The 25,031-nt window shown below is 50.4% G+C and overlaps 1 protein-coding gene across 8 annotated transcripts in view; it reads left to right on the forward strand.

The window, feature by feature from the left end:
* Positions 1–25,031, forward strand: part of NF1 (neurofibromin 1) — a 2,143,703-nt gene that overhangs the window by 1,755,466 nt on the left and 363,206 nt on the right. For all 8 annotated transcript variants that reach the window (XM_078679713.1, XM_078679719.1, XM_078679717.1 and 5 more), the window contains 2 exons: positions 10,059–10,216; positions 11,084–11,206. In XM_078679713.1, coding sequence (XP_078535839.1) covers positions 10,059–10,216; positions 11,084–11,206 — 281 coding nt within the window. The remainder of the gene's footprint in view (positions 1–10,058; positions 10,217–11,083; positions 11,207–25,031) is intronic.

A 25,031-nucleotide genomic window follows, 5' to 3' on the forward strand; every position in this document is an offset into this window, starting at 1 on the left:
GAAGGAGGACGGCGAGAGAACTAAAGGAAGATTGCCTTGCTGTGTGCTCTAAGGGCTGACCTGTTCTGCTGTATCACTGGAAGCTGAGGAGGAGAAAGGGACTTTGCTGTGGGCTGTGTCCCTGCCTGCTTGAAACTGCTGAGACTTTGCTGTGTGCTGTGCCTACAGCTTGAATCTCCAAGGGCCTGAGAAGAGCTGGCTCCCTGTCTGCAACCCAGGAACATAAAGGTTGCCCAAGGCTACAAGAATCTGCTGTGCCCCCCCCCTGAAGCTGCTGTGTGGCGAGGAGATCGTGCAACCGTGTGGTTTGCCTGTTTAGCGCATTGGCTGCTCTCTACTGCTTGAGAGCGCCGCGCTGACCCAGCCTACCGCAGGGCCAAAGTCGACGTGTTCATCGACACGTGTGTGGGGCAGACCGGAGACCTGTGAGCCTCTGCAGCGCAAGGGGCGCTGAAAAACAATTGCTGGCCGTATCACCGCCGCTGCCCGGGGCCAGAGAACCTCCGAGGGAAGCACCATCCTGATCGGCGCTAAACCGGCGAAGAACGAAGCCGCCGCGCTCCCATTGGTGGAGGGAGCCGAGCCCCCTCACTAACGCCGCGACGGGATTGGCCCGTGCGGCGCAGCGTCATCAGCAGTGCTGGGCCGTGATTGGCCTAGGGAGCGGAGCGTCATCGTTGCCTGTCCCGGGAGCCGCACTGCCATTGGCTGACTCCCGGGTGCTGTGGAGGCTCGCCTGAGGAGCCGCGAGGGGATTGGCTGCCTTCGCTGAGGCAGCCGAAGAAGCCGAGGAATCAGCGCGATCACCGCCGGGCCCGGGAAGAAGTGACCTGACCTCGCCGAGGGATCTCCGCATGTGCTCCAGCCCCTGGCCTGCCGTCTCTGCTCCCCGCTGCTCTTTGAAGGATCCAGAGCGGGCGGAGAGCGTCCGGAGACCGGCCGGGCGGGAGCCACACTGAGCCTTCCCCCGCGAGGTGCCCCTGGGGGACCCGCGTCACCGCGAGCACGGGGAAAGAAGTCCCCCCTCCCTCAGGATACCGGGTGAGACGCGCTAGGAGCGCTTGTGGTCCCTGAAGCCAGGGGACCATTGGGGCATAGTTTAATAACGCTGGCATTGTTTGGACTGCTCGTCTTTAGAGCATAGCCATTATAAATCGGTGGCATTAGGTTTAATACTGATTTGAAGAGACTTGAGACATTTGTTTTTATATGACAACTTCCTGAAACTACGTACCACCATTAAGATTAAGTGCCTCATTTTAATAATGAAGTGACTGTCGTGCAACTGCTTGATTTACCTTGCTGAAACTAGATAAAGTTATATTTTATATATACTTACCTGTGTGGTCTCAGTTTGTGGTGGATTGGGAATTGCTGTTGTGTTAAGTGCAAATGTTATCCACATTGTCTCCGAGTTTAGCCTAGACTGCTCGCGCCATGCTACCTAGAGGTTGAGCAGGGGTTATCTCAGAGGGTTATTCCGTCGCCCTGACCGGAGCTAGGGGTCCCTACTTGGGCCAAGGTACTTACCTTTGCCAACCAGAGACTCCCGGTTCTAACATTGGTGGCAGCGGTGGGATTTTGAACTAATGATTGCACTTGACCTGCAGTGATTTCTTGTACATCACTAGTCTAGTTTAGCAGCACAGGTTGCGCAAGACTTTTTTTTTCTTTTTGGTGAAACCTTTTGTTGAAAAGGGAAGGAAGCATCATGTCTCGGAAAGCGCCAAGCGTGACTGTAGAAGTGGTAGGGGAATTTGAAATCCAGGAGTTGTTCATTTATAACAAGGATCAACTGAAAGCATTCTGCAAACAGCTTGGATGCCCAGCGAAGGGCAGCGCAAACAAGGAAGAGCTACAGAAAGCTCTGAGGGCCTGGTGGGAGGCCAAACATGGTGATCTAGCGGAAGCTACTGAAGTGGACGGCACACAAGAGAATGTTGTTTTGCTCAGTGATCTGCCAGTGCGGTCAGCATCTAAGGCTGGCAGCAACCACTCCAGTAGGAATATTTCTCCAGAGGAAGTGGAGGAGAATCAGAGAGCTAGGGCCCATGAGATTGAGCTTTTGAAACTCAGAGCGGACGCCGATGAGAAGAAACTGCGCCTGGAAATTGAGAGAGAGGCGCAGGAGAGAGCGGCGCAGGAGAGAAGGGATGCTCTCGCTTTGGAGGAGAAGAAGCTCGAATTGGCTCATGAGAGGGGCATGAAGGAATTGGCCATCAAATATAAAGAGAGGGTGTCCAGTTCTAATGGTGGCAGCGCACAACCAGTACAGGCGGGTAAGGTATACATACCAAAGGATCTGGTACAGAATTATCAGAGGGGTGATGATATTTATGCGTGGTTTAGAGCGTATGAACTAGCCCTAAAGATGAATGAAGTGCCTGAGAGGAATTGGGGAGCAGGATTGTGGAAGCATTTTGAGGCCTCTGGGAGGGATGTTTTGGCACCCTTAGAAGCAAAGGATGCTTTGTCCTACTCCGCCATGAAGGAGGCTTTGTGCCTCAGGTATGGGCTCACTGCTGAACAGTACCGCCAGAAGTTTAGGAACTTCAAGAAGCTTGATTCAAGTACTTGGGTGGAGTGTGTGAGTATGTACACGCGTGCACTGGAAGGTTGGATGAAGGGCAGCAAAGTTACTGATTATGTGGGGTTGTGTCACTTGATTAGTAGGGAGCACTTAAGTAGTTTGTGTGTCCAAGAGCTGTGCCAGCATCTTTTGGATAGCAAGTTAACTGATCCCAGTGAGCTTGCTAAAGAGGCGGACCGGTGGACTAGCACCAGGGTCCACAAGGGGGTGGTAAGTACCCCAGCCAAGGGTGGACAGGGTCCCCAGCAGAAGAGTGGGGGGGACACGGGTAATCAAAAGGAGTCTTCTAAAGGGCCCCAAACTGGTTCCCAGGAGAAGGTGTCTCAACCCCCCAAGTCTAAGAAGTCCTGGCCCCGTAAGGGCAAGCAGGACAACAGGCCCCCGCCTACCTGCTTTACATGTGGGGAGGTGGGGCACATTGCCCCCAAATGTCCAAAGAAACCTCCAGCACCCTCTGGTGCTCCAGCACCGGCATTGGCCAGTGTAGCTCTGGGAGGGGATTTGATTTCTAGTGGGGAGGAAGGGTTAGCAGTGATGACCCTTGTCTCTTTAGGAGACCAAGAGATGGCCCAGGAAGCCTTGCTGCCCTTAAACACTAAGAAATATGGGCAGAAGGTGACCATCAATGGAAAGGAGATAGACGCTCTGAGAGACACCGGGGCCAGTGTGACATCTGTCAGGTGTCAATGGGTGTCTGAAGAGCAGATCATTCCCAATGTACTCCGTCCTGTGGTGGCAGCTGACAGTTCAGTGCGCCTCTGCAAGTTGGCACGGGTTCCATTCGAATGGGGAGGAGTCTCCGGTACATTGGAAGTTGTTGTAAGTGATGCCTTGCCTGTAGATTGTCTATTAGGTAATGACCTGGAGAGCTCTCCATGGAAAGATGTAGAGCACCGGACTCACTTGGAGATGTTGGGTTTGCCTGCGTGGATCTGTGTGTCCACCCGTGCAATGACAGCAAGAGAAGGCGGTCTAACAGAGCTGGAGCCTGGAACAATGGCCCAGGGACCTGCCAAGAGAGGAAGGGGTAGAGGGCGCGGGAAACCGGCCCCCACTGTTCCCACGGTCCAGGAGGAGGCAGACCCGGAAGGGGATGCCCTGGAACCTACAGGGGAGCAGGTGGCCGAACTAGGGGAATTGCCTGAGCTGTCCCAGTGGCAGCAAGAGGGTGGTCCCTCCAGGGAGGAATTCTGCCAGGCTCAGAAGGAGTGCCCTTCTCTCGTTGGTGTGCGGCAGCAGGCTGCCGACCAGGCCGCAGGCCTGGGGTCCAAGGAGCATTTGATCTACTGGGAGGATGACTTACTTTATAGTGAGCCTAAGTTCGCTGAGCCCGGCGCAGCCCGAGTGCTGGTAGTGCCCGAGCGCTTCAGGAACTTCCTACTGGGTCTGGCTCATGACGTGCCTCTCGCAGGACATCTGGGGCAAGACAAGACCTATCACAGGCTTGTCACCCATTTCTACTGGCCCCAGATGAAGAAGCACGTCGCTGCCTTTTGTAAGTCTTGTCAGACTTGTCAGGCCAGTGGCAAGAGCGGAGGGAAGTGCGTGGCACCCCTCCAGCCCTTTCCCGTGGTGAGCACCCCTTTTGAGCGGGTGGGCATTGACATCGTGGGGCCCCTGGATCCCAAGACAGCCCTAGGCAACAGGTTTATCCTGGTCTTGGTGGACCATGCCACTCGGTACCCGGAAGCCCTTCCGCTCAGGACAGTCACCGCCCCAGTGGTGGGCCGTGCCCTGATGGGGATCTTTTCCCGGGTGGGATTTCCGAAGGAGGTCGTTTCGGACCGCGGGACAAACTTCATTTCTAGGTATATGAAGTCCCTGTGGGCGGAGTGTGGGGTGACATACAAATTCACCACTCCTTACCACCCTCAAGGAAATGGTTTGGTTGAGAGATTCAACCGCACCTTGAAGGGCATGATCATGGGCCTGGAAGAGCCCATGAGGCGGAAATGGGATGTCTTGTTGCCATGCCTGTTGTTTGCCTACAGGGAGGTGCCTCAGAAATCCTTAGGGTTCAGTCCCTTTGAGTTGCTGTATGGCCACCCTGTCAGAGGGCCTCTTACTCTGGTGAAGGAGGGGTGGGAGAAATCCCGTGGGAAAACCCCTCAGGATGTGTTTAGTTATGTGCTGGCCATTCGCAACCGGACCAAGCGCTTCAGGAAGCTCGCGCAAGAGAACCTGGAGGCTAGCCAGGAGGAAATGAAGAGGTGGTATGACCAGAACACCTCTCTAGTGGAGTTCCAACCTGGACAGAAAGTGTGGGTGATGGCGCCTGTGGAGCCTTGTGCGCTCCGTGACAAGTGGTCTGGGCCATACGAGGTGGTGGAGCGCAAGAGCGAGGTTACCTATTTGGTTAACCTGAAGACTCCCAGGCAGCCCCTGAGAGTGCTACATGTGAACCGCCTCAAACCTCACTTTGAGAGGACTGAAGTGACTATGCTCATGGCTACAGATGCTGGAGGGGAGGAGGATAGTGATCCTCTCCCTGACCTCCTGGCAGTCAAGGAGCAGGATGGGTCAGTGGATGGTGTGATACTCTCACCCGCCCTGACCCCAGAGCAGCAGAAGGACTGTCGCCAAGTCTTGGGTCAGTTCGCCCCCCTGTTCTCCCTGACCCCAGGTGTCACCAAGTGGTGCGTCCACGATGTGGACACCGGTGACAACCTGCCTGTGAAACAGAAGTTTTACAGAGTGGCTGACAAGGTCAGGGCTAGCATCAAAGAAGAGGTTTCTAAGATGTTAGCGCTAGGGGTAATTGAGCCCTCCAGCAGCCCCTGGGCTAGCCCAGTAGTCTTAGTGCCTAAGAAAGCTGCTACACCTGGTGGCCCCCCAGAACTCCGTTTCTGTGTGGACTACCGCGGGCTCAATGCGGTCACCAAGACTGACGCGCACCCAATCCCCAGAGCTGATGAGCTGGTGGATCGGTTGGGAGCTGCCCGGTACCTGAGCACTTTTGATTTGACTTCAGGTTACTGGCAGATTGCCTTAACTGAGGGGGCCAAGGAAAGATCAGCATTTTCCACCCCCGAGGGGCACTTCCAGTTTCGTGTCATGCCCTTTGGGTTGAAAAATGCCCCGGCCACATTCCAGAGACTGGTCAACCGGGTATTAGCAGGGCTGGAGGAATTCAGCGCAGCATACCTGGATGACATTGCTGTGTTCAGCTCCACATGGGAGGAACACTTGCAACACCTCTGCGCAGTGTTGAAGGCCCTGCAGAAGGCAGGCCTCACTATCAAGGCCAGTAAGTGCCAGATAGGGCAGGGATCTGTGGTGTACTTGGGACACCAGGTGGGGAGCGGCCAGGTGGCGCCCCTACAGGCGAAGATTGATACCATTCTGGCTTGGGAACCCCCCAAGACCCAGACTGAGGTGAGAGCCTTTTTAGGTCTCACCTGGTATTACAGACGGTTTGTCAAAGGTTATGGCACCATTGTAGCCCCTTTGACAGAGCTGACATCTAGAAATCAGCCCAGGAAAGTGAATTGGACTGAGGCCTGTCAAACTGCTTTTGACACCCTCAAGACTGCCATGTGCACAGCACCAGTGCTTAAGGCACCTGACTTTTCAAGTGAGTTCATTGTGCAAACTGACGCTTCAGAGCAAGGCGTGGGAGCAGTACTCTCACAGGTCAATGAGGAGGGTGGAGACCAACCAGTGGCTTTCATTAGTAGGAGGCTACTCCCCAGGGAACAGAGATGGAGTGCAATCGAAAGGGAAGCTTTCGCTGTGGTCTGGGCTCTGAAGAAGCTGAGGCCCTACCTGTTTGGGACTCACTTCCGTGTTCAGACCGACCACAGGCCCCTCAGATGGTTAATGCATATGAGGGGCGAGAATCCAAAACTGTTGAGGTGGTCCATTTCCCTACAGGGGATGGACTTCACGGTGGAGCACCGCCCTGGTACAGAACACGCCAATGCTGACGGTCTGTCCAGATTCTTCCGCCTTAGTGATGAGGGCTCCCAAGAGGTTGGGTAGTTCTCCCCACTTTCAGCTGGAGGGGACACGTGTTAGACCTGACATCCTTGGCATGGTTTTCCCCCCATCTTTTTGCCTCTGACTCATGTATTTTTGATGCTGTGCTGGATTTCGTTTTTGCTGGTTTAGATGCTTTGGACCCTCTGCCACTGCTGATCAGTGTCAGAGGGTAAGTGCTCCCTCTGTAAATTGTCATATTGATTGGGTATACCTGATTGGCATATCTGTATCACCAGGAGGTCCCTAGTAAAGTGCACTGTGTGTGCCAGGGCTGGGGATGACGGATGCTACTAGTGGGCCTGCAGCGCAGATTGCGCCACCCACATGAGTAGCTCAAAAAGGGGGTCTCAGGCCTGCCAGCGCAGGGCCTGTGTGCAGTCAGTGGACTGCCATGTCTGCCTGGCCAGTGTCCCCACTGGCTGGGCTTAACCCTCCCCTGTCTGTGCACATCAGCCACCCCTATGGAAGGCTCCAGGTACCCCCCTGGGTAGGGTGCAGTGAATGGATAGGGTAGAGCGTGTACTAGTGCAGGTAACATGCTCTGGTAGAGAGCAGCAGCCACTTTGTGTGCTCACTGCTGTAGGGCTGTAGGGCTCCCTAGGGTAGCCTGGGGAGGCTGGTCCCATTGGATCCCAGCCTATCTCCCTATAGGAACAAGATGGAACATCCATGAAAGATATCCCTGAACTCAGAATTAAATGACACATCTTTTGGTGAAGGTTGTTTTTGGATCCTGGGGTTGAGAATAGCATTTTTAGAAAGTGGCTGTTCTTTTGTATAAACCTTTCTGTGTGCCTGGGCCTGTGTGTGGAATGCCTGCGTGACAGGAGCTGCAGGGCCCCGGAGGGGGTTGGAGTCAGCCCAGGGGTGAAAGGCGACATCTGTTGCCCGGGGAAGGGGAGAGAGAAGAGCCTGATAGTGCTGGGCTGTGCCTGCCTGACCACCGTGCTGGCTAACTCCCCTGCCGACCCACTGTCACCTCTGGCCCTGAAGCTGTCAGGAAGAAGAACACCAGAAACATTCCAGAGCCAAGGATCCCCGTGCACAAAGGACTTCAAAGGCGTTCAGGGGTATAAGGAAAGGACCCCTTACTACAGAAGATTAGATTCTGAAATTCTACAATCAAGACGGACCCTCTGCTGGAAGGAGGACGGCGAGAGAACTAAAGGAAGATTGCCTTGCTGTGTGCTCTAAGGGCTGACCTGTTCTGCTGTATCACTGGAAGCTGAGGAGGAGAAAGGGACTTTGCTGTGGGCTGTGTCCCTGCCTGCTTGAAACTGCTGAGACTTTGCTGTGTGCTGTGCCTACAGCTTGAATCTCCAAGGGCCTGAGAAGAGCTGGCTCCCTGTCTGCAACCCAGGAACATAAAGGTTGCCCAAGGCTACAAGAATCTGCTGTGCCCCCCCCCTGAAGCTGCTGTGTGGCGAGGAGATCGTGCAACCGTGTGGTTTGCCTGTTTAGCGCATTGGCTGCTCTCTACTGCTTGAGAGCGCCGCGCTGACCCAGCCTACCGCAGGGCCAAAGTCGACGTGTTCATCGACACGTGTGTGGGGCAGACCGGAGACCTGTGAGCCTCTGCAGCGCAAGGGGCGCTGAAAAACAATTGCTGGCCGTATCACCGCCGCTGCCCGGGGCCAGAGAACCTCCGAGGGAAGCACCATCCTGATCGGCGCTAAACCGGCGAAGAACGAAGCCGCCGCGCTCCCATTGGTGGAGGGAGCCGAGCCCCCTCACTAACGCCGCGACGGGATTGGCCCGTGCGGCGCAGCGTCATCAGCAGTGCTGGGCCGTGATTGGCCTAGGGAGCGGAGCGTCATCGTTGCCTGTCCCGGGAGCCGCACTGCCATTGGCTGACTCCCGGGTGCTGTGGAGGCTCGCCTGAGGAGCCGCGAGGGGATTGGCTGCCTTCGCTGAGGCAGCCGAAGAAGCCGAGGAATCAGCGCGATCACCGCCGGGCCCGGGAAGAAGTGACCTGACCTCGCCGAGGGATCTCCGCATGTGCTCCAGCCCCTGGCCTGCCGTCTCTGCTCCCCGCTGCTCTTTGAAGGATCCAGAGCGGGCGGAGAGCGTCCGGAGACCGGCCGGGCGGGAGCCACACTGAGCCTTCCCCCGCGAGGTGCCCCTGGGGGACCCGCGTCACCGCGAGCACGGGGAAAGAAGTCCCCCCTCCCTCAGGATACCGGGTGAGACGCGCTAGGAGCGCTTGTGGTCCCTGAAGCCAGGGGACCATTGGGGCATAGTTTAATAACGCTGGCATTGTTTGGACTGCTCGTCTTTAGAGCATAGCCATTATAAATCGGTGGCATTAGGTTTAATACTGATTTGAAGAGACTTGAGACATTTGTTTTTATATGACAACTTCCTGAAACTACGTACCACCATTAAGATTAAGTGCCTCATTTTAATAATGAAGTGACTGTCGTGCAACTGCTTGATTTACCTTGCTGAAACTAGATAAAGTTATATTTTATATATACTTACCTGTGTGGTCTCAGTTTGTGGTGGATTGGGAATTGCTGTTGTGTTAAGTGCAAATGTTATCCACATTGTCTCCGAGTTTAGCCTAGACTGCTCGCGCCATGCTACCTAGAGGGTGAGCAGGGGTTATCTCAGAGGGTTATTCCGTCGCCCTGACCGGAGCTAGGGGTCCCTACTTGGGCCAAGGTACTTACCTTTGCCAACCAGAGACTCCCGGTTCTAACACGCCGTTATTGTATTTTCGTCGTTTGAATCTGTTTGTGGTTGTCGCGCTGTGTTTCAACCATTCATCATTCTCACTACAGATTCGACGAATTCTTAGAAATTCCCCGTAGGGGATGCTGCTGATGAGGGACTCCTGATGGAAGCTTGTAGCCTCCAAGGTGGCGTTTGTGGCCGTGCATTTGCGATGTAGGGTAGTCTGTATTTGGTTGTTTCTTATGTAGATCTCTGTGTCTAGAAATACGATTCGGTCATTGCTTATTTCATAACTGAATTTTAGGTTTGGTATGCTGTTATTCATGACTTCAAAGTATTCTAGAAATATATATATATATATTTTTTTTTTTTTGTTTTTGTTTTGCCTATGCTATTTATCCAAACACTCAACAGTGGAAGGTTGATTATAGAAATATTACACTTTATTAACTGTAAGTTTTTGGGCTGAATATCTCATCAATTCAAAAAACTGGAGTGTGGCTTACAAGGATCAAAAGTGGACGTGTGACCGAATGGAAGCAAGGGAACTGTATTCATCTTTACCTGATGCATTGTAATTGCTATAGCACATATTCTAGTTACAGATGGAAACCATGCAGCAATATGTGTTCGTGGGATTCATCTTAAAAGGAAGGTAACTACATTAATTACGTTGTTAGCAGAGAAACATGCTAATCAGACATCTCATCTTGCATACTTGCTGTACATAACAAGTGTTTGACATGCATTCCATTGTATCTCAGAAAAGAAGCTATGAGAGATTTTTGTTTTTATTCATGATTTCCTGCAGGACCTTGAAGGAAAATCAGCCATGGTCCTCGCCAAAGGGTTCTGGAATCCATCTTGCCGCTTGCTATCCTACAGTGGGACAGATAAGCCCTCGTACAAGGAAGTCCATGAGCCTGGATATGGGGCAGCCCTCACAAGCAAACACTAAAAAGCTGCTTGGTTAGTATATCCTGACCACCCAAAAACAGTATTTCTTTTTTAAGTTGCAGTAAAAGAATGAGTATTTTATTAGAATGAAGTGTTCCTTGATGTGATGTGGGTTATTTAGATGTTTTGCAATCATAGAACTGCTGATTAAGTTGTACTGTAATAATGCCAGACTTCTTCAATGTCTAGTAACAAACCATGTCAAGAAAATCACTGAAAACTGGGTATACAGTGAAGGTTCTTATTTTTTTTATTAAGACTTATTTTGACCAAGAACAGAGTAGGCTAAGAAGGAGCTATTGTGAACTATTTGATCCCTAAATTCCCTGAATAGATTTAATCCAAAGATCTACTGGGTCTATATAATGCATTTGGTATAGTAATCGTTGACGCATTTTGACATGTAAAATGCATTTAAATTAAAACAAATAAAATGTGGCTGTGCCATTGGCCTGCGATCTATGTCAATACATGTACTAAAGAATAGATATTTAAGTAAGATCTGAGAGACCCAAGATACTCATAAGGCCGGGCACGAGGATGGGAAATAAGCTCAAGCTGCTTGAAAATGTTGGATATTTTAAATAGAGAATTGAAATGGGGATTGGTAAGCAGGGAGGGGTGCTGCACAGATGACGTACAAATGTATTCGGAAATGTTGCCGCATATATCTTCATGGTATTGATGTCCATTGTTAATATTGTAGTGTTGTAGATACGAAAAGTAGCAAAGAAAGAAAAAGAACAGCATCTGTTTAGTTTATTAATTGTAAAACTTGTAAAATAAAATCACCAGTCTATTAAAAAGCTAAGAAAATATTGCGGAAAGAAGTGCCTTGTTATTAATTGCTAAATAACTCACTGCTATGGTATTTGACAGGTACTAGGAAAAGCTTTGATCATTTGATATCGGACACTAAAGCTCCAAAAAGACCGGAAATTGAGTCTGGTATCACTACACCTCCCAAAATGAGAAGGGTTGCAGAGAACGATTACGACATGGGTGAGTAGCAAGACGTGCTTAGCTGTAATATGGTAATGTAATGAATGAGAGTTTTGTAATTCGGAGATGCAATCTAGGATGTTGTTAGGGCTGATAAGTTAACAGAATGTCACAAACATATACAGTATGCATGTCACTGCATATTTGTTAAGTCTTTCACTTAAGATATACTGCCTTTGCCAAGTTCTACTTGAAGGGAACTTCATAAGCTGTTTTTGGTTGCTTTATTGCCTGTATACCCAGGTGAAGAAAAAGGTTAAGGTTCATAAAGGTGACTAATTTGTTAAGTGTACTTTTTGCTCGTTACAAATGTCACACTCCAAGTAGTCTCTTTTGGTGCTTAACTCCCCCCACATACCTCCTACCAAAGGGTGTAATTTATACCATACTGACTCCAAACTCTGTGGGTTTTAAGCTTTGTTTTAGCTGTAAGGGGCAGGTGATGTTTGTTAGCAATTTCTGCGTCTGACAGGTAGCCCCTGGGTCTGAATCACAGTGCAGGGCCCTCTAAACGCTGTGCTTAAAAGCATCCAAAGGCAATAAAGGAGAGGGATGTCAAACTTTTTTCAGGGCGAGGGGCAAATCAATTCTTTTGAATGGAGAAAAGCAAGCTTTGGCCAGATTTATACAGTATTTGATGAGTCAGTGTTACAAATGTTTCGGATTTGACTCCCATGCTTTAGACCTTAGCAGGAAATGCCAATGTTGTACCATCTTGCATACTGACACCATCTCTCCTCTAGAATGTGTTGACAGTGTGAACCTTTGGTGGAGAATCCTTTTCTTGTTTTGAGCTTGATTTTGATGTTTGCGGCCACCTCAGATCAGCAAAATTAGCATTAGACCGCATCGCAGTGCAAAATTGTTGCAAGGTCTGGTGTTCCAGGTAATTGCTGATGTACAAGAAGAAAGGGGTGGTGTGAGCTTTGCCTGATCTGGAACTTATCATTTTGCAAGTTTCCAAGGAAGCTTTGCACTGGCTCAATTTCTGCAATATCTAGAGATGCAGCATTTGCAAGTCTCCTTTTGTCTTACAGAAAATTTACAAGTGCATGTTACATGCTGACACTGAAAATTCTCGATGTTTATGATCGATATGGAGCACTTCCAGTTTCTAACACTACTGGGAATCTTGATCTCAGTTCCCGGAGATTTCATTAATGCTTGAGGTAGTGGCACGAGCAAACATTTTCCCACCGGTAAACATACTGCTTAATATTTGAAAAAATCGGTGACAATGGCTTAAGATTTTCTTAGCTCTGACATATATCAACCCTTCTCCTTTTGCATCAATTGATCACAAACTCTTTATGTACTATAGAAATGCCAATGCATAGATTGCATATCATGATTGTTCCAAATAAGCGATATTGGACATTTATGTAGAGATTAATTTCTCCTGAGTTGTTCCATGTCTAGTGTCAGTAGTTGGTCTGTGGCAGTTTTTTCCTTTCCATTTTTTTAATGTTTTTAAGTGCAGCATGTATGATTTATAACAGTACCAGTGAAAGCAACATGATTACATACCTACTTGCCTACCATGGGTCAACTTGAGAGCTTCTGTTTTTGGCTGATGTTTTGAATCCAGCCATATCAGACTGAGACATGGACAATAACTTAATTGTCCATGTAGTGGAAATGGAGCACTAGTCTGCTCAATGTTTGCTTATATCAGCTAATGGTAGGCAAAGCAGTGGCTTTCCTTCTTGTGGTGAGACGGGCCTGTAGGAAATGCACCATGTGTCTCTGCCTCTTTGTCATGGTAGCAGTACTTTGCTTGAACTCAAAATGTTCGCATACCTCTCTTAGTCTGAGTGCACATCTGCAGTAATTTCATGCGAAATATAAATATATCTAGCCTCTACATGCTAATTGGAATCTTAAATGTAGACACCTCAGGGATAATATTGATGCAGGGCCATAGGCCACTCACAATGTTAAATCTGTCTTATACATTTCTAAGAGTATTGGCCAGCTTCCTCTCTTCCTACGTTAAAGAACTAATCCACAGTGACCAAATGGATTCATCCTCAAATGGAATATATCTCTTAATGTCACAAGAATATTTAGGAGCTTTGAAGAAACTCCTTTCACACAGTTTCAGGAGGCAGGGGTCTTCTCGATAGACCTAGAAAAAATGTTTGATACTTTACACTGTGGTTATTTGCAGACTGTTATGAAATGCATAAATCTGGAGGAGGAGTGGGATAAATGGATCACTCTAATGTATGCACATTGTCAGGTTTTGGCAAGTACCTGTCCTGTGCATTTCCGGGTCATGCACAATATTCCGGGTCACAAGGTAGGAGGGACACTTTTTACCAGTGCTATTTGCATTGGCCGTGGAACTCTTTGCCAACATGCTGGGGGTGGATAGGCATGGCCAGGGCATCCTGAGAGTCTCAGAACACACAATCTGACTATACAGAAACAACATGCTGCTGTGGCTTTGGGATACTGCAGCAAGGCTTCCCCAGAGTGTCCAATACCTGGCGGAGCTGGGGAGAGTGTCTGACATTACTGCCAACTGGGAGAACAATGACACAAACTCCAGCAATGGTGACCTGTCTGGCAATCAAATGGGGACCACCTGGTCTCTGATTTCTAAGATTCAGATCTAAAAGGGAGAATGTATTGGAGAGGGGACTCTGGGCAGTGCGTTAGTCATTGTAGAGAGTATCCCTGTTTATACTGCAGCATCTAATCAGCGAGGGGGATAGAAGGCACCTGATCGTGAGCTGCACTTCCTAGCCTCTGAACTGCAATGGCTGGCTAAGTAGCTTGATGGGATAAAGCTAGGAGAGGCAAGGGCCAACAGCGAACCACAGCAGGAGCGAGCGATGAGAAGCTGGTGGGGCCCTCCCAAAACCCACTGAGGAAGACTAAACACCTAGGAAAGGCCCTACAAAGTTGGAGGTGGGGTAGTTAAGAGCACCCAGCACTGCCCAGCATATGCTCTGGCACTGCCTCAGTGGATCCTTCCACCACCGGAGGGTGGTTTTGTTTACTGCTTAAAAGATAAGAGATTGGCCGAAAGCAGAGATACCACCATAAGTAATGCCATGAAACTGGGGTAATTTGAAGCCTGGCCTCCTTGATTGAGGAATATAGTCTAATAGAGGCTCAGTTCTTGATGTATGGCGCAGTGGTGCAGTTAATAAAACAGAACCACAAACCCAAACTGATATCCTATCTCTCCAAAAGACTACTATCAATTAATTTACAGGCTTGCTGGTAGGAGGAAATAGGCAGAGAACTGAGGGATAAAGAATGGGACACTGTTCTGGAATACCCAGGCAGTGTCTTCAGGAACACCACATTCAAGTACACACTGTTTAACTGCGTCCATACCATTTACCTAAAAACCCTACAAACTGAAATGTTGTAGCAGAGACTGACAACAAGAGGTGTCCTAGGGGCATGTTAGTGGACATTCTTTTCTTGCGTATTGTCTGGAGTTGTCCTAAGGTTGCCCATTTCTGGAATGGTGCCACAGTCGTCATGGAAAACTTTAGATACCGTTAATCTTTGTCCTATGGATGTATCCTTGCTATTCCTCTATACTGGACGAAGTCACAGAAGGTGGGAACCAAGTTTCTGAAACTGCGGCTAGTGCTGGCTAATAAAGCAATACTAATGCTCTGGCGCTCACGTGAAGGCCTGCCCATTTGTAGATGGAAAAGGGAGGGAGAAAGGTGGCTGATTGCAGAGAGCATAGCCTTTTGGGATAAAGGGAAATGGGGACAATGTAGGCAACCTGTTGCAGATTATGTGGCTGCAGGTATTAAATGTGTTCAATGAGTTTAGAGAGTGAGTCCACTCTGCTTAACAAATACTGGGGCATTCATCAGGGAAGATATGGGCACTATCAAAGCACGTGGTGAAACACAAAGATACCGGCTACTGAAATAAGGAGGTGGAAGGACTCAAAAGCCGTGGATCTGTGGACTGCTGAAGAAATGAAAGGCGGACCTGAGCATCCAGTGTTGTTAAAGTTGATGTTGCTAGCTAAGGTTTAAGTCGATTTCAAGTTAAGGTACCTGTAAATGGAGACATTGAAAGGTGCAGTCATGACTGCATGAGAAACCGGAAGCTCACTTTAAAGTGAATTTGCATATATGTCAATGAAACGGTCATCCCTGAAATGCTCTACGTACACAACTTAATCGTAATAATACAGAAATAAAAAGACCTTTTAGGAAAAAAAACTAAAATGATTTAATTCGAAGAGCCTTCATAAACACCTATATATACTAAGCACTGTCCAAACAACTAGCTTATTATATTGAGCTCTCCCGCTATAGCAGTTTATGTTTCACTTGCTTACACCCTTCTCATGTATGGGGTTTTCCATGAATTAAAAAAAAAATACTTATATTACCAGCCAGCTATTGCAGTTCTGTAGTAGCGTGTAGCTCTGCTGAATAGTGATACCTCACCTCATCTCTTGAATATTGTCCAAATGCCAGCCTGGATTGGGAAATAACTCTCTGGCTTGTGCTCAGTCTCGGACCCACCCTGGATATGAAATTTAGGAACCATATAAGGCTGATGCTTGTTCCTTTTTACCCCACACCTTTTGATGTAGACCATATTTCTCCTCAAAGTATTTTTTTTTTGCTTTGTTTATAAGGCAGGAAGTCTCCCCTGAAATTTAAAGTCTTTTACCATGTCGATCCTGTCACAAGCAGATGCCTCTTTTGGACCCACATGATGTCTTTTATGTGGTACCTGGAGCCCAAGGATAACTCTAGGCAGTATGAGACATGCCTTTTTGTACACTCAAACTGTCATGTCGTGAGAGGTATGGCTTCATGTATGTTAAGGCGATCATGAAGCTGGAGGAAAATCTTTACATGGTGCAGACCCAACACAAATGCCAAGCCCACTGGCAGCCCAATCCACGCTCTGGCTCCCTCTCCAACCCACCTGAGACCAGCAAATCCTCGAAGTGGGCTACTTCCAAGGACTAGTCCAGGAAGAATTTCAAAAAGAACCTCAAGAGGGTCTCTTACGCTTCACTCGTAGTACCAAGTTTCGAGAATTTCCTGCTCCTGGTTGTCACCCAGGCCCTCTTACGCTCCACCACAGCTCCTTCTGGTGGGCAGCTGGTCACAAGAATCTGTTGGGACATCCAAACACGAGTCCTCCAGTGCCTCCATTCCTGGTGCCACTAGACCTCCCTCCCCTCCACCCCCATTAGTTCCCCCTTCTCCTGACAGTGTTGCAGCAGCATCTACTACAAAGAAAATAAAGCTGTTCCTCTGAACTAGAACCCACTTACCACCTGTTAGGTGGTGGTGAATTAGAAAAAGTAAAGGAGGTAGTGGGATCAGGGATCCCGCTTTTGCGGAACTAGGGTCCTCGCACACCCAGCAAGCTAGGTGTCATGCTTCATCATATGGACCTACTCCTCGTTGAGCCGGCGCTGCAATGCTCAACGGGCACCCACAAAGGGGCTCTTTGTCAGAGATCTTTTGTTCCTTTGCCGTATGATGAAGTGGGGGTGTATGGCCCATGTGTGTGTAGATAGTGAGAGGTGCTGTAGGAGTGATTTAAAAAAGGTTGGATATTCCAATGAGATGCGTTTTATTCTGGTTGGTAATCCACCTTACTAAAAAGAGATATATAAGGAAGAGTGGCACCGGCCCTAACAAGGGATATTCATTCAATATTGTGCTCTTCTCTTCTGGGTAGACATGTTTCTTGCCCTGTTGGTCAATTAGTACTGTGGCAATTCTTCAGGACCTATAAACGTGTGATCAGTGTAAGGGGGGAGGGGGTTGGTGTTGAGTATCTACACTAAATGGTGCTGCTAATTAGGGGCTACCATTCAGAATGGACTAGCTATCTAAGTTAATGTAGTCACAAGTGAAAGACCTCCCTCTTAGATGTGAGGTGCTACAACGTGGGCAGGAGGGTCGCGGGGCACCTCAGTAGTAGGAGCCTTGACTCTTCTTGAGACGGCGTAGGTAATCTACCCTTCGTCTCCCGTCCCACGGTCGTTGGAGCAGCAGCCATACCTCTTACTCTGCCAAAGACCTTGCTGGTCTCATTCACCATATACTTCACATCCTTTACGGAAAATGATGACTTCTCAGAAAACAAATTCCATCATACTAGAGCCAGAGACTTCAGGTCCAGCACTATCTGGAGAAGTCCCTTTAAATGCCTTTGTCCTGGGGACAATACCAAACGAATCTACCACTAAATTGATACGGTGCAACTGTCCAAAGAAGAAGCCCTACTGCTAGCAGTCGATGCCGAAAAGGCTTTCGACTGTCTTCACTGGCCATACCTATTCGCTACTCTTGAGTGTTTTGGGTTGGGGCCCAGGTTTCGACAGTGGGTTGCGAGCACTATAGTTCTCCAACAGCGGAAGAGAGGGCCCGGCAGTCGGAGCAGGCCTTGTCGTCGTAGTCGACACCCAGACAAGATAAACAGACGCGGTGAGGATCCGTGACCGACATCAGGCGGTCGCAATCATCACAGGGCTTGAACCCGGGCATCCCTACGGCACCGTCCGGAGTCGAGAGACTTCGAGAACAATCAAAAAGTGATTCAAAAAGTTAGTCAAAAATTGACTAGGGTTACTGCTTTTTCCAGATCTGCGCTTGCTGGCGCGGAAAAAAGAAGAACTGACGTCAGCACGCGGAGGCGGCGTCTAAGTACTCCGACGACGTCATCACGGCGCCGACGACGGACGCGGAGCCGCAGACGACGCCTACCGACGCGCAAGGGTACTGCTACGCAAAAATATCCGGATCCAGTCTGACGCCTGGGGATATTCTAAGGGAAGGAATCTAATACTAACTAATGTCTCTTACAGATATATCATTACACAAGTAGTAACTTGTGCGTTAGGGTCAATGGCTTGCTCTCGGACGGCTTTGTGTGGAGAGGGGGATCTGAAAGAGACACGTTAGTATTAGATTCCTTACCTTAGAATATCCCCAGGCGTCAGACTGGATCTTGAAATTTTTTGCGTAGCAGTACCCTCGTCGGTAGGCGTCGTCTGCGGCTCCGCGTCGGTCGTCGGCGTCGTTGGCGCCGTGATGACGTCGTCGGAGTACTTAGACGCCGCCTCCGCGTGCTGACGTCAGTTCTTCTTTTTTCCGCGCCAGCAGCGCAGATCCGGAAAAAGTGGTGTAGGAGAGTGGGGTCTGCAATCCTATGGTCACCCCAGATTTTTGCTTTTTGCTTCACTGGTTTACGACTTTCCCTGGCTGTGGGCCTGCTAATCAGACCCACAGCCTAGCTGTTCTCTCTCTAAATTGACATCCATGTACTTTAGGTGCATTTACCAATTGGTACTGGGCCACCTATCAGTCCCTGTACCCAGGGCATAGGTGTACCCAGGACCTACCAGGGGCTGAAGCATGTATTATGCCACCCCTGGCTGGCCATCTAAATCTGACACAACTGGCTGCATGACAGCTGGGGCAAGGTGGTGTAAACACCCTTTGCTGTAGATATAGTATACCTATATCTAACCCTAAAATGGACACATATATTCCTATCAGTCACTCCTATGGAAGGCCTTATCAATCCTGAAGGCAGAGTGCTTGGAATTATGTGAAATGGTGCTCTGGCATGAGCTGAGCCCGTTTGCAGCTTGCGGAACCAAGTCCTAATAGCTGTTCCATGATAACGCTATACCATATACTCTTAAGTGCATTATCAACCTCGCGGTTAAATGCCAACTCTTGTATAACATTATCAAAACATGTCGAGTAAGGTGTCATACGATTTGGAATACTACCCCCTCGCCAATTCTGGTGACGGGGGTAGCATTCCACCCTTCTAGAGGGACAGGACATGTATGTAACTGTGAACCCCGGTTAAAGTTAACTCGAGCCTCAGCATCACAAAATGGATGCTGCCACCACAGACACAAGTCTGACCTCCTGCTGCTGGGAGTCCTTCCAGCGAGGATGGCGTGGACAAAGGGTTTCCTGCCTTGGGAGGTGCTAGCACCACCCCAGACAGGATTTTGTGTATTGAGGTAGGGACGCCTGAAAGGAATGAGACATGCCTGGGGCACACAAGGTGCCCTGTGCATACACCGGTTCAAACCAGTTGCTGGGGCATCCCTGCCCCAGCTCTGGCGGGAAACCGGACAAAGGATAGGGGGTGTAGCCACCCCCCTTCCTGGTCCCACCCAGGGGAGGGACCTAGTCAGTAGTGCAGCCCCCTTTAGGAGAATAAAGGTAGGAGCTGGACCCATTCCAAATTAGATTATCCTGAACTATTCATCAAGAAGAAACTCTGGCCTACGACGTTCTGCTCCACAGAAGACTGAAGAATCTCCCTTGTGGACAAGGAGTGTCCACCCTGCAACTGCAGGCACCATCAAGCGTCCAGCGGCTTCACTTTGTTGTCTTCCCTCGAGGATCCAGACTTCAGAGCCCGACGAGACCCGGATTCCCAGACCTCTCCGACCTCTACCTACATCTGCAGCAAAGCTGAGACCCGTGGGTGCGACGAGACACGTGGGACCGGCCATCTTGAACGAACCTGCACTTCGCTTCCAGCCCGACTCCCGAGGTAAACTCGACCAAGTGCTTTGGGGACTGAGAAGCCCCAGCCCCGAGCAGCCCCTGCACCGAAGATCAGCCCTCCAGCATCCACGAGATCTGCGTGGGGCCCTTCTGCTTTGTTGCTGCTCGACGCGTTGTCTGGTCACTTGCCAGCTGGCTAGTGACCTCCTAGACGACGAACCTTTGAATCTTTGCTGCTGGTCTGGTTGCTCCAGACTGGCCCTTGCTCCCTTCCAAAAGAGGGGCACCCCGGACTCTCCTAGTCCACACCAGACGTCTTTTCCCTTCACCGCGTGGGTTGCCTTTGCCAAGGCCTGTTGAGTCCAATCCCGGATCTGACACCGCCGACAGCGAGAGCCTGCGTGGGACAGCTCGTGCCTCCATCCTGGTCGTCGAAGACGCCTCCTGGTCCACGTGGCTGCAGAGTCAAGCGTCCACTCTTCACCTGATCGCGACGTCGACATCTGGTTCCTTCCTGGTTCCACTCCAGTCACTGGCTAGTGACTGTGAACATTGTCCCCTCTGCTTTCAGGTCTCCTTCTTCAACAATTCACCCTTGGATTGCACCGGACATCTTCCTCCTGGTCTCTGCAGCATCTTTTCTTTCAGGCTCCATTGACTTCAACGCGAGAACCCGACGCACTTTGACACCTATGCACCCGCAGCCCGTGGGTGAGGTAACGAGAGCATTTCGGTGCTCAAGGGTAGTTTAACTGTCCTAGTGTCCAGTTCCACAGTCGTTTTAGTCCTATCTAGTCAGGATTGTCCGTACTCACCTTTTTTCTTGAACTGTACTGTCCATAGGCGTTGTTACGCATCTCGCGTGTGAGTTCACACTCTGCACACGCGTTCCGTGGGCCTCCTATTACTTACCTGAAGCTAGTATAGCGTGGTCCCATCGATCCTACAGCCTCTGGACAGCTCCATTACTTTTATCGACTTTCACATTCCACTTACTTAGTATATGGTTTGTCGTGCCCCTAGGGCACCATTGTAATTTTGTGCAACTTGTAGTATTTTTCGTAAGAGATTGTCATGTGCTTAGCCCTCTGACCTCCTAAAGAGTTCAGAGGTGTTGTTATTAATAACAACCTGTGTGGTGTCCTTTCATCTGTTATTCAAGGGGTTATATTGTGGTAAAACAGCTGGCTTCACATGCCAAAAGAGTTTAGCCTAAGACTGCTTTGTCCATGCTACCATTAGGATAGCTGGTCTATAAGGTTGACTTACAACCAATCACCATAAGGGTTGTTTGGACTGATACAAGGTGATCACTAGAACTAGTGAGCATCATATATCAGGCCAACTTCTCACAAGTGGTACCGTAGTCACTTTTTTACTAACTCTTTTTGATCTCCAAACGGTGCCGGTAGGGATGCCTGGTTTTAAGCCCTGTGAGGATTGCGACCGGCTGATGTCGGTCACGGACCCTCACCGTCGGTGTCTCCACTGTCTCGGCGTCGACCATGACGACAAGACCTGTTCCAACTGCCAGGCCCTGACTTCGAAGGCTAGATGGGAGCGGTCCCGTAAGCGACTCGAACTCCGGCAGTCGGCCCCGCGCCAAGAGAGGTCCCGGACGGAGGTCGAGGGACCGGTCGCGGGAGCGGAGCCATCATTGCTCCGGGAGTCGACATCACTCCTCAGGGTCGAAGTCGTCAGGTAAGCACAAGGAGTCGAAGAGACGTCATCGCTCTTCCGACTCCCCCCGACGCGGCCGGGGGTTCAGGTGGCACCGCCCCCGCGGCCCGGTCGGAGTCGCAAGCGCCGCGTCCGACTTCATACCCTACGGTCCCTGGGCCTAACACGACGCTGGAGGAGATCGAGCGGTTCCTCATGGCCATGAGGTCCCTCTCTCCTACGACGGGCTCCGCGGCGCCTTCGGGCCCAGCGGCCCCGTCTGGGGATCCTAGCGGGTCGGGGGCTCCGGCCCGACGCCGTCGGGTGCTTCGGCTCCGACGCCGCCTGCGCCTTCGGGCCCGGCGCCGCAGGGTCCCACTGGATCCGGTTCCGGATCCGGGTCGTCGCCGGTGGATTTGAAGACCTCCCCGGCGCCGACCCCTCAGGTGTCACCTCCGGCGCCGTCCTCGGGCGGCGCCATCCCCGACGCCTCCTTCGACCCGGTTTCGGCGCCGGTGCGGCGCCGCTAGGCGCCTCATATGACGCCGTTCGGAGAATTCATTTTCCATGAACCGGCCCCATCTTTTCCTAACCCTGAATACCAGGAGATGGGTGCTGAGGAGGATTGGGAGGGGTCTGAGGACCCTCTGGCACGTGAATGCCAGTCTCAAGAGGACTGGGCAGAGGAACTTGGGGAGGCCAGTGGTATAGACACTTCGCCTGACACTGGCTTTGTCTCGCCTCCTACCGTGGCTACGGAGGAGGGGGCAACCTATAGTGTGGTGTTGATGAGGGCGGCCAAGGCCTTGGGCCTTGAGCTCCCCGTCGCTTCCGTGAGGACTAACCTCCTCACCGAGGTCCTTAAGCTGCAGTCATGCTCGGTCGAGCCTCTGCTGCCGTTTAATGAGGCCTTAACCGACGTAAACCAAGGAGATGGTGGTGGTTGCAGCTCATCTGCAGGGATCAAGGGTGCCAGTCTTCCCCTATCTCGATGACTATGTGCTTAAGGCAGGCTCGCCCCAGACTGTTGTCTCCGTCCTCAAGACTATGGCGAACCTTGTGCAATCGCTTGGGCTCACTATCAACGTGCTGAAGTCACACCTGACACTCTCTCAAATGTTCCCTTTCATTGGAGTTGTTCTGCACAAGGTGCAGTTTCAGGCTTATCCTCCCGAGCAGCAAGTCCAAGATATTCAGGCTATGATACGGATGTTTCATCCTCTATCCTAGGTTTTGATGAGACTGACTTTGAGGCTGCGGGGCCTCGTGTCCTCCTGCATCTTATTGGTGATGCATGCTAAATGGCATATGCGGGTTCTGCAGTAGGACCTGAAGTTTCAGTGGACACAGCATCAGGGGAATATCTCCGACCGGGGCCAGATCACAGCGGGAACTGTGAACAATCTGCAGTGGTAGCTAACCTCGGTTGGGCCAGAGGCAGACCCCTCTTTCTTCCGCAATCAGGTCTTACAGTAGTGACAGATTAATCACTCCTGAGATTGGGCGGCCATCTGGGAGAGGTGGAGATCAGAGGACGCCGGTCTCCGGTGGAATCTAGACTACACATCAACCTGATGGAGCTTTGTGCAATATGACTTGCATTGAAAGCCGTTCTGCCTTCCATCAAGGGAAGGCTGGTCCAAGTTTTTACGGACAATTCCACAGCCATGTGGTACTGCAACAAACAAGGCGGGATAGGGTACTGGACCTTTTGTCATGAGGCCATGTGCCTCTCGACATGGCTGGAACATCAGGGCCTAATCCTGGAAGTTCAATATCTGGTGGGCTCTCTGATTGCCAGAACAGACTAAACTCAGCCGAAGATGTCTAACGGATCATGAATGGCGTCTCCACCCAGAGGTGGCACTCGGTCTACTTCAGCAGCGGGTGTGCCTTGATTAGATCGGTTTGCCTCTGCCGAGAACGCACAATTTCAGCAGTTTTGCACACTGGAGTTTCCAAGGTGACTCTTGCTCGGAGACGCTTTTTGTCTCGAGTGGAGTTCAGGCATCCTGTATGCGTTTTCGTCCATTCCACTCCTGCCCAGAGTTCTCAAGAAGATCAAGAATGACCGAGCCAAAGTAATCCTTGTAGCTCCAGACTGACGACAGAGAGTCTGGTAACCTGAGCTTCTGAGCATGGCCATCGATCTTCCGATCAGGCTGCCCTGTAGGGAAGATCTTCTGTAGCAGCAGCAGGGGAGGGTTCTCTACCTGAACATGTCCACTCTTCACCTTCTTGTATGGAGATAAACTGGCGACATTTGATAACTTTCGACCTTCCTCCCAAATTCTGTAACGTCATCTTGGTAGCCAGGCATCCCTCCACCAAGACAGTATGTGCCTGCAGAGGCAGACCATCTCTAGATGCGCAGTGCTCTGCCTCAAAATCTTCAACGCACTGGCCAAGAAGCAACCTCCTGAAAGCTCATTCCATCAGACCTAAAGCTGCGTCCACTGCATTAGCATGTGGAGTTCCGGTCCTGGTTATCTACCAAATGGCAGCATGGGTTTCACTGCACATTACTGTCTGGACAGTCTGGTCTGCAGGGATTGGCACTTCCCCCATTTGGTCGTGCAATCTATTCAAAAGGTAAGAAATCTGCATCTAGAAGTCCCTTTGTCAGATGAACAATTTACTTACCTTAAGTAACGCCTCATCTGGTAAAGACTATATCTAGTGGCAGATTCCTTATGACCCACCCATTCTCCTCGCTTTGCTAACAAATTTCTAGTGACAGGTTGACCCCTTTCAGGGCCCTAGTTTTGACACACCAGTGGTAAGTGTTTTTCATGGCTTCGCGTTTCTGGCGAGGAAAGTCTTTAAAAGAAACTGATGTCAGCATGCCTGGGTGGCCCCTATATAGGTACTGCACCGTCACATACGGCAATGACCACAATTGTGTGTCTTTTACATTGGACATGGAGCCATTCGACGCCATCTACTGGCGCGCAGGGGTTCTGCTCTCAAAAAATCTGACCCATGGCGAAATTCAAAAGGTAATGAATCTGTGGCTACATATACCCTTTTCCAGCTAATGTGTTACCGAAGGTAAGTAACTTGTTATTCTGTTATACGTATCCAGGTTACCTTCTTGAGATCTAGTAGCAGTCACCTGTAGCATCTGCTCTTAAAAGCAAGTGCCCTCACCCATCAAAAGTGGCATGATTAATGATCAAACCTGCTCCTTAGACTGGCGCTGCAATTCCCAATGTAAATTAAAATTGACTATAGATCAATGGGGGCGCTAGGTGGCGCACTAGTGAATGGACGCCTTCCCGTGAGGCTCCCACAACCTGGTGATATTAATCCTAAAATTATCCTCATATCGGCGACCGATTGGGCTGGAACCTCTCCCATTTGCTAAGGAGGCTCCTCGGCGACTCCGGTTCAAATTTGGAGTCGATTGCTGTCTTCCTGCGGGCGGGGGAGGCTCTCCCGTTCCTGGCGACCTTGACTCCTGGAGGAGGCTGTGCGGTTGGTCGGCTTGACTGACGACGCAAGGCCGAGGCCTTAGTGGCGGCAACTGGGCCCCGAGAAGCGCGGAATATCCTGCGACCTACAAGGCGGCGGCAGCAGGGGACGGCCTTAGTACTCCTTGCTCGCAGCAGAACCCACACCGTGAGCAGATAAGTACCCTGTACTGGAGCAGTCCTGTCTCGCCT

Source organism: Lissotriton helveticus, chromosome 3_1 (assembly GCF_964261635.1).
Source record: "Lissotriton helveticus chromosome 3_1, aLisHel1.1, whole genome shotgun sequence".
NCBI lineage: Eukaryota > Metazoa > Chordata > Amphibia > Caudata > Salamandridae > Lissotriton > Lissotriton helveticus.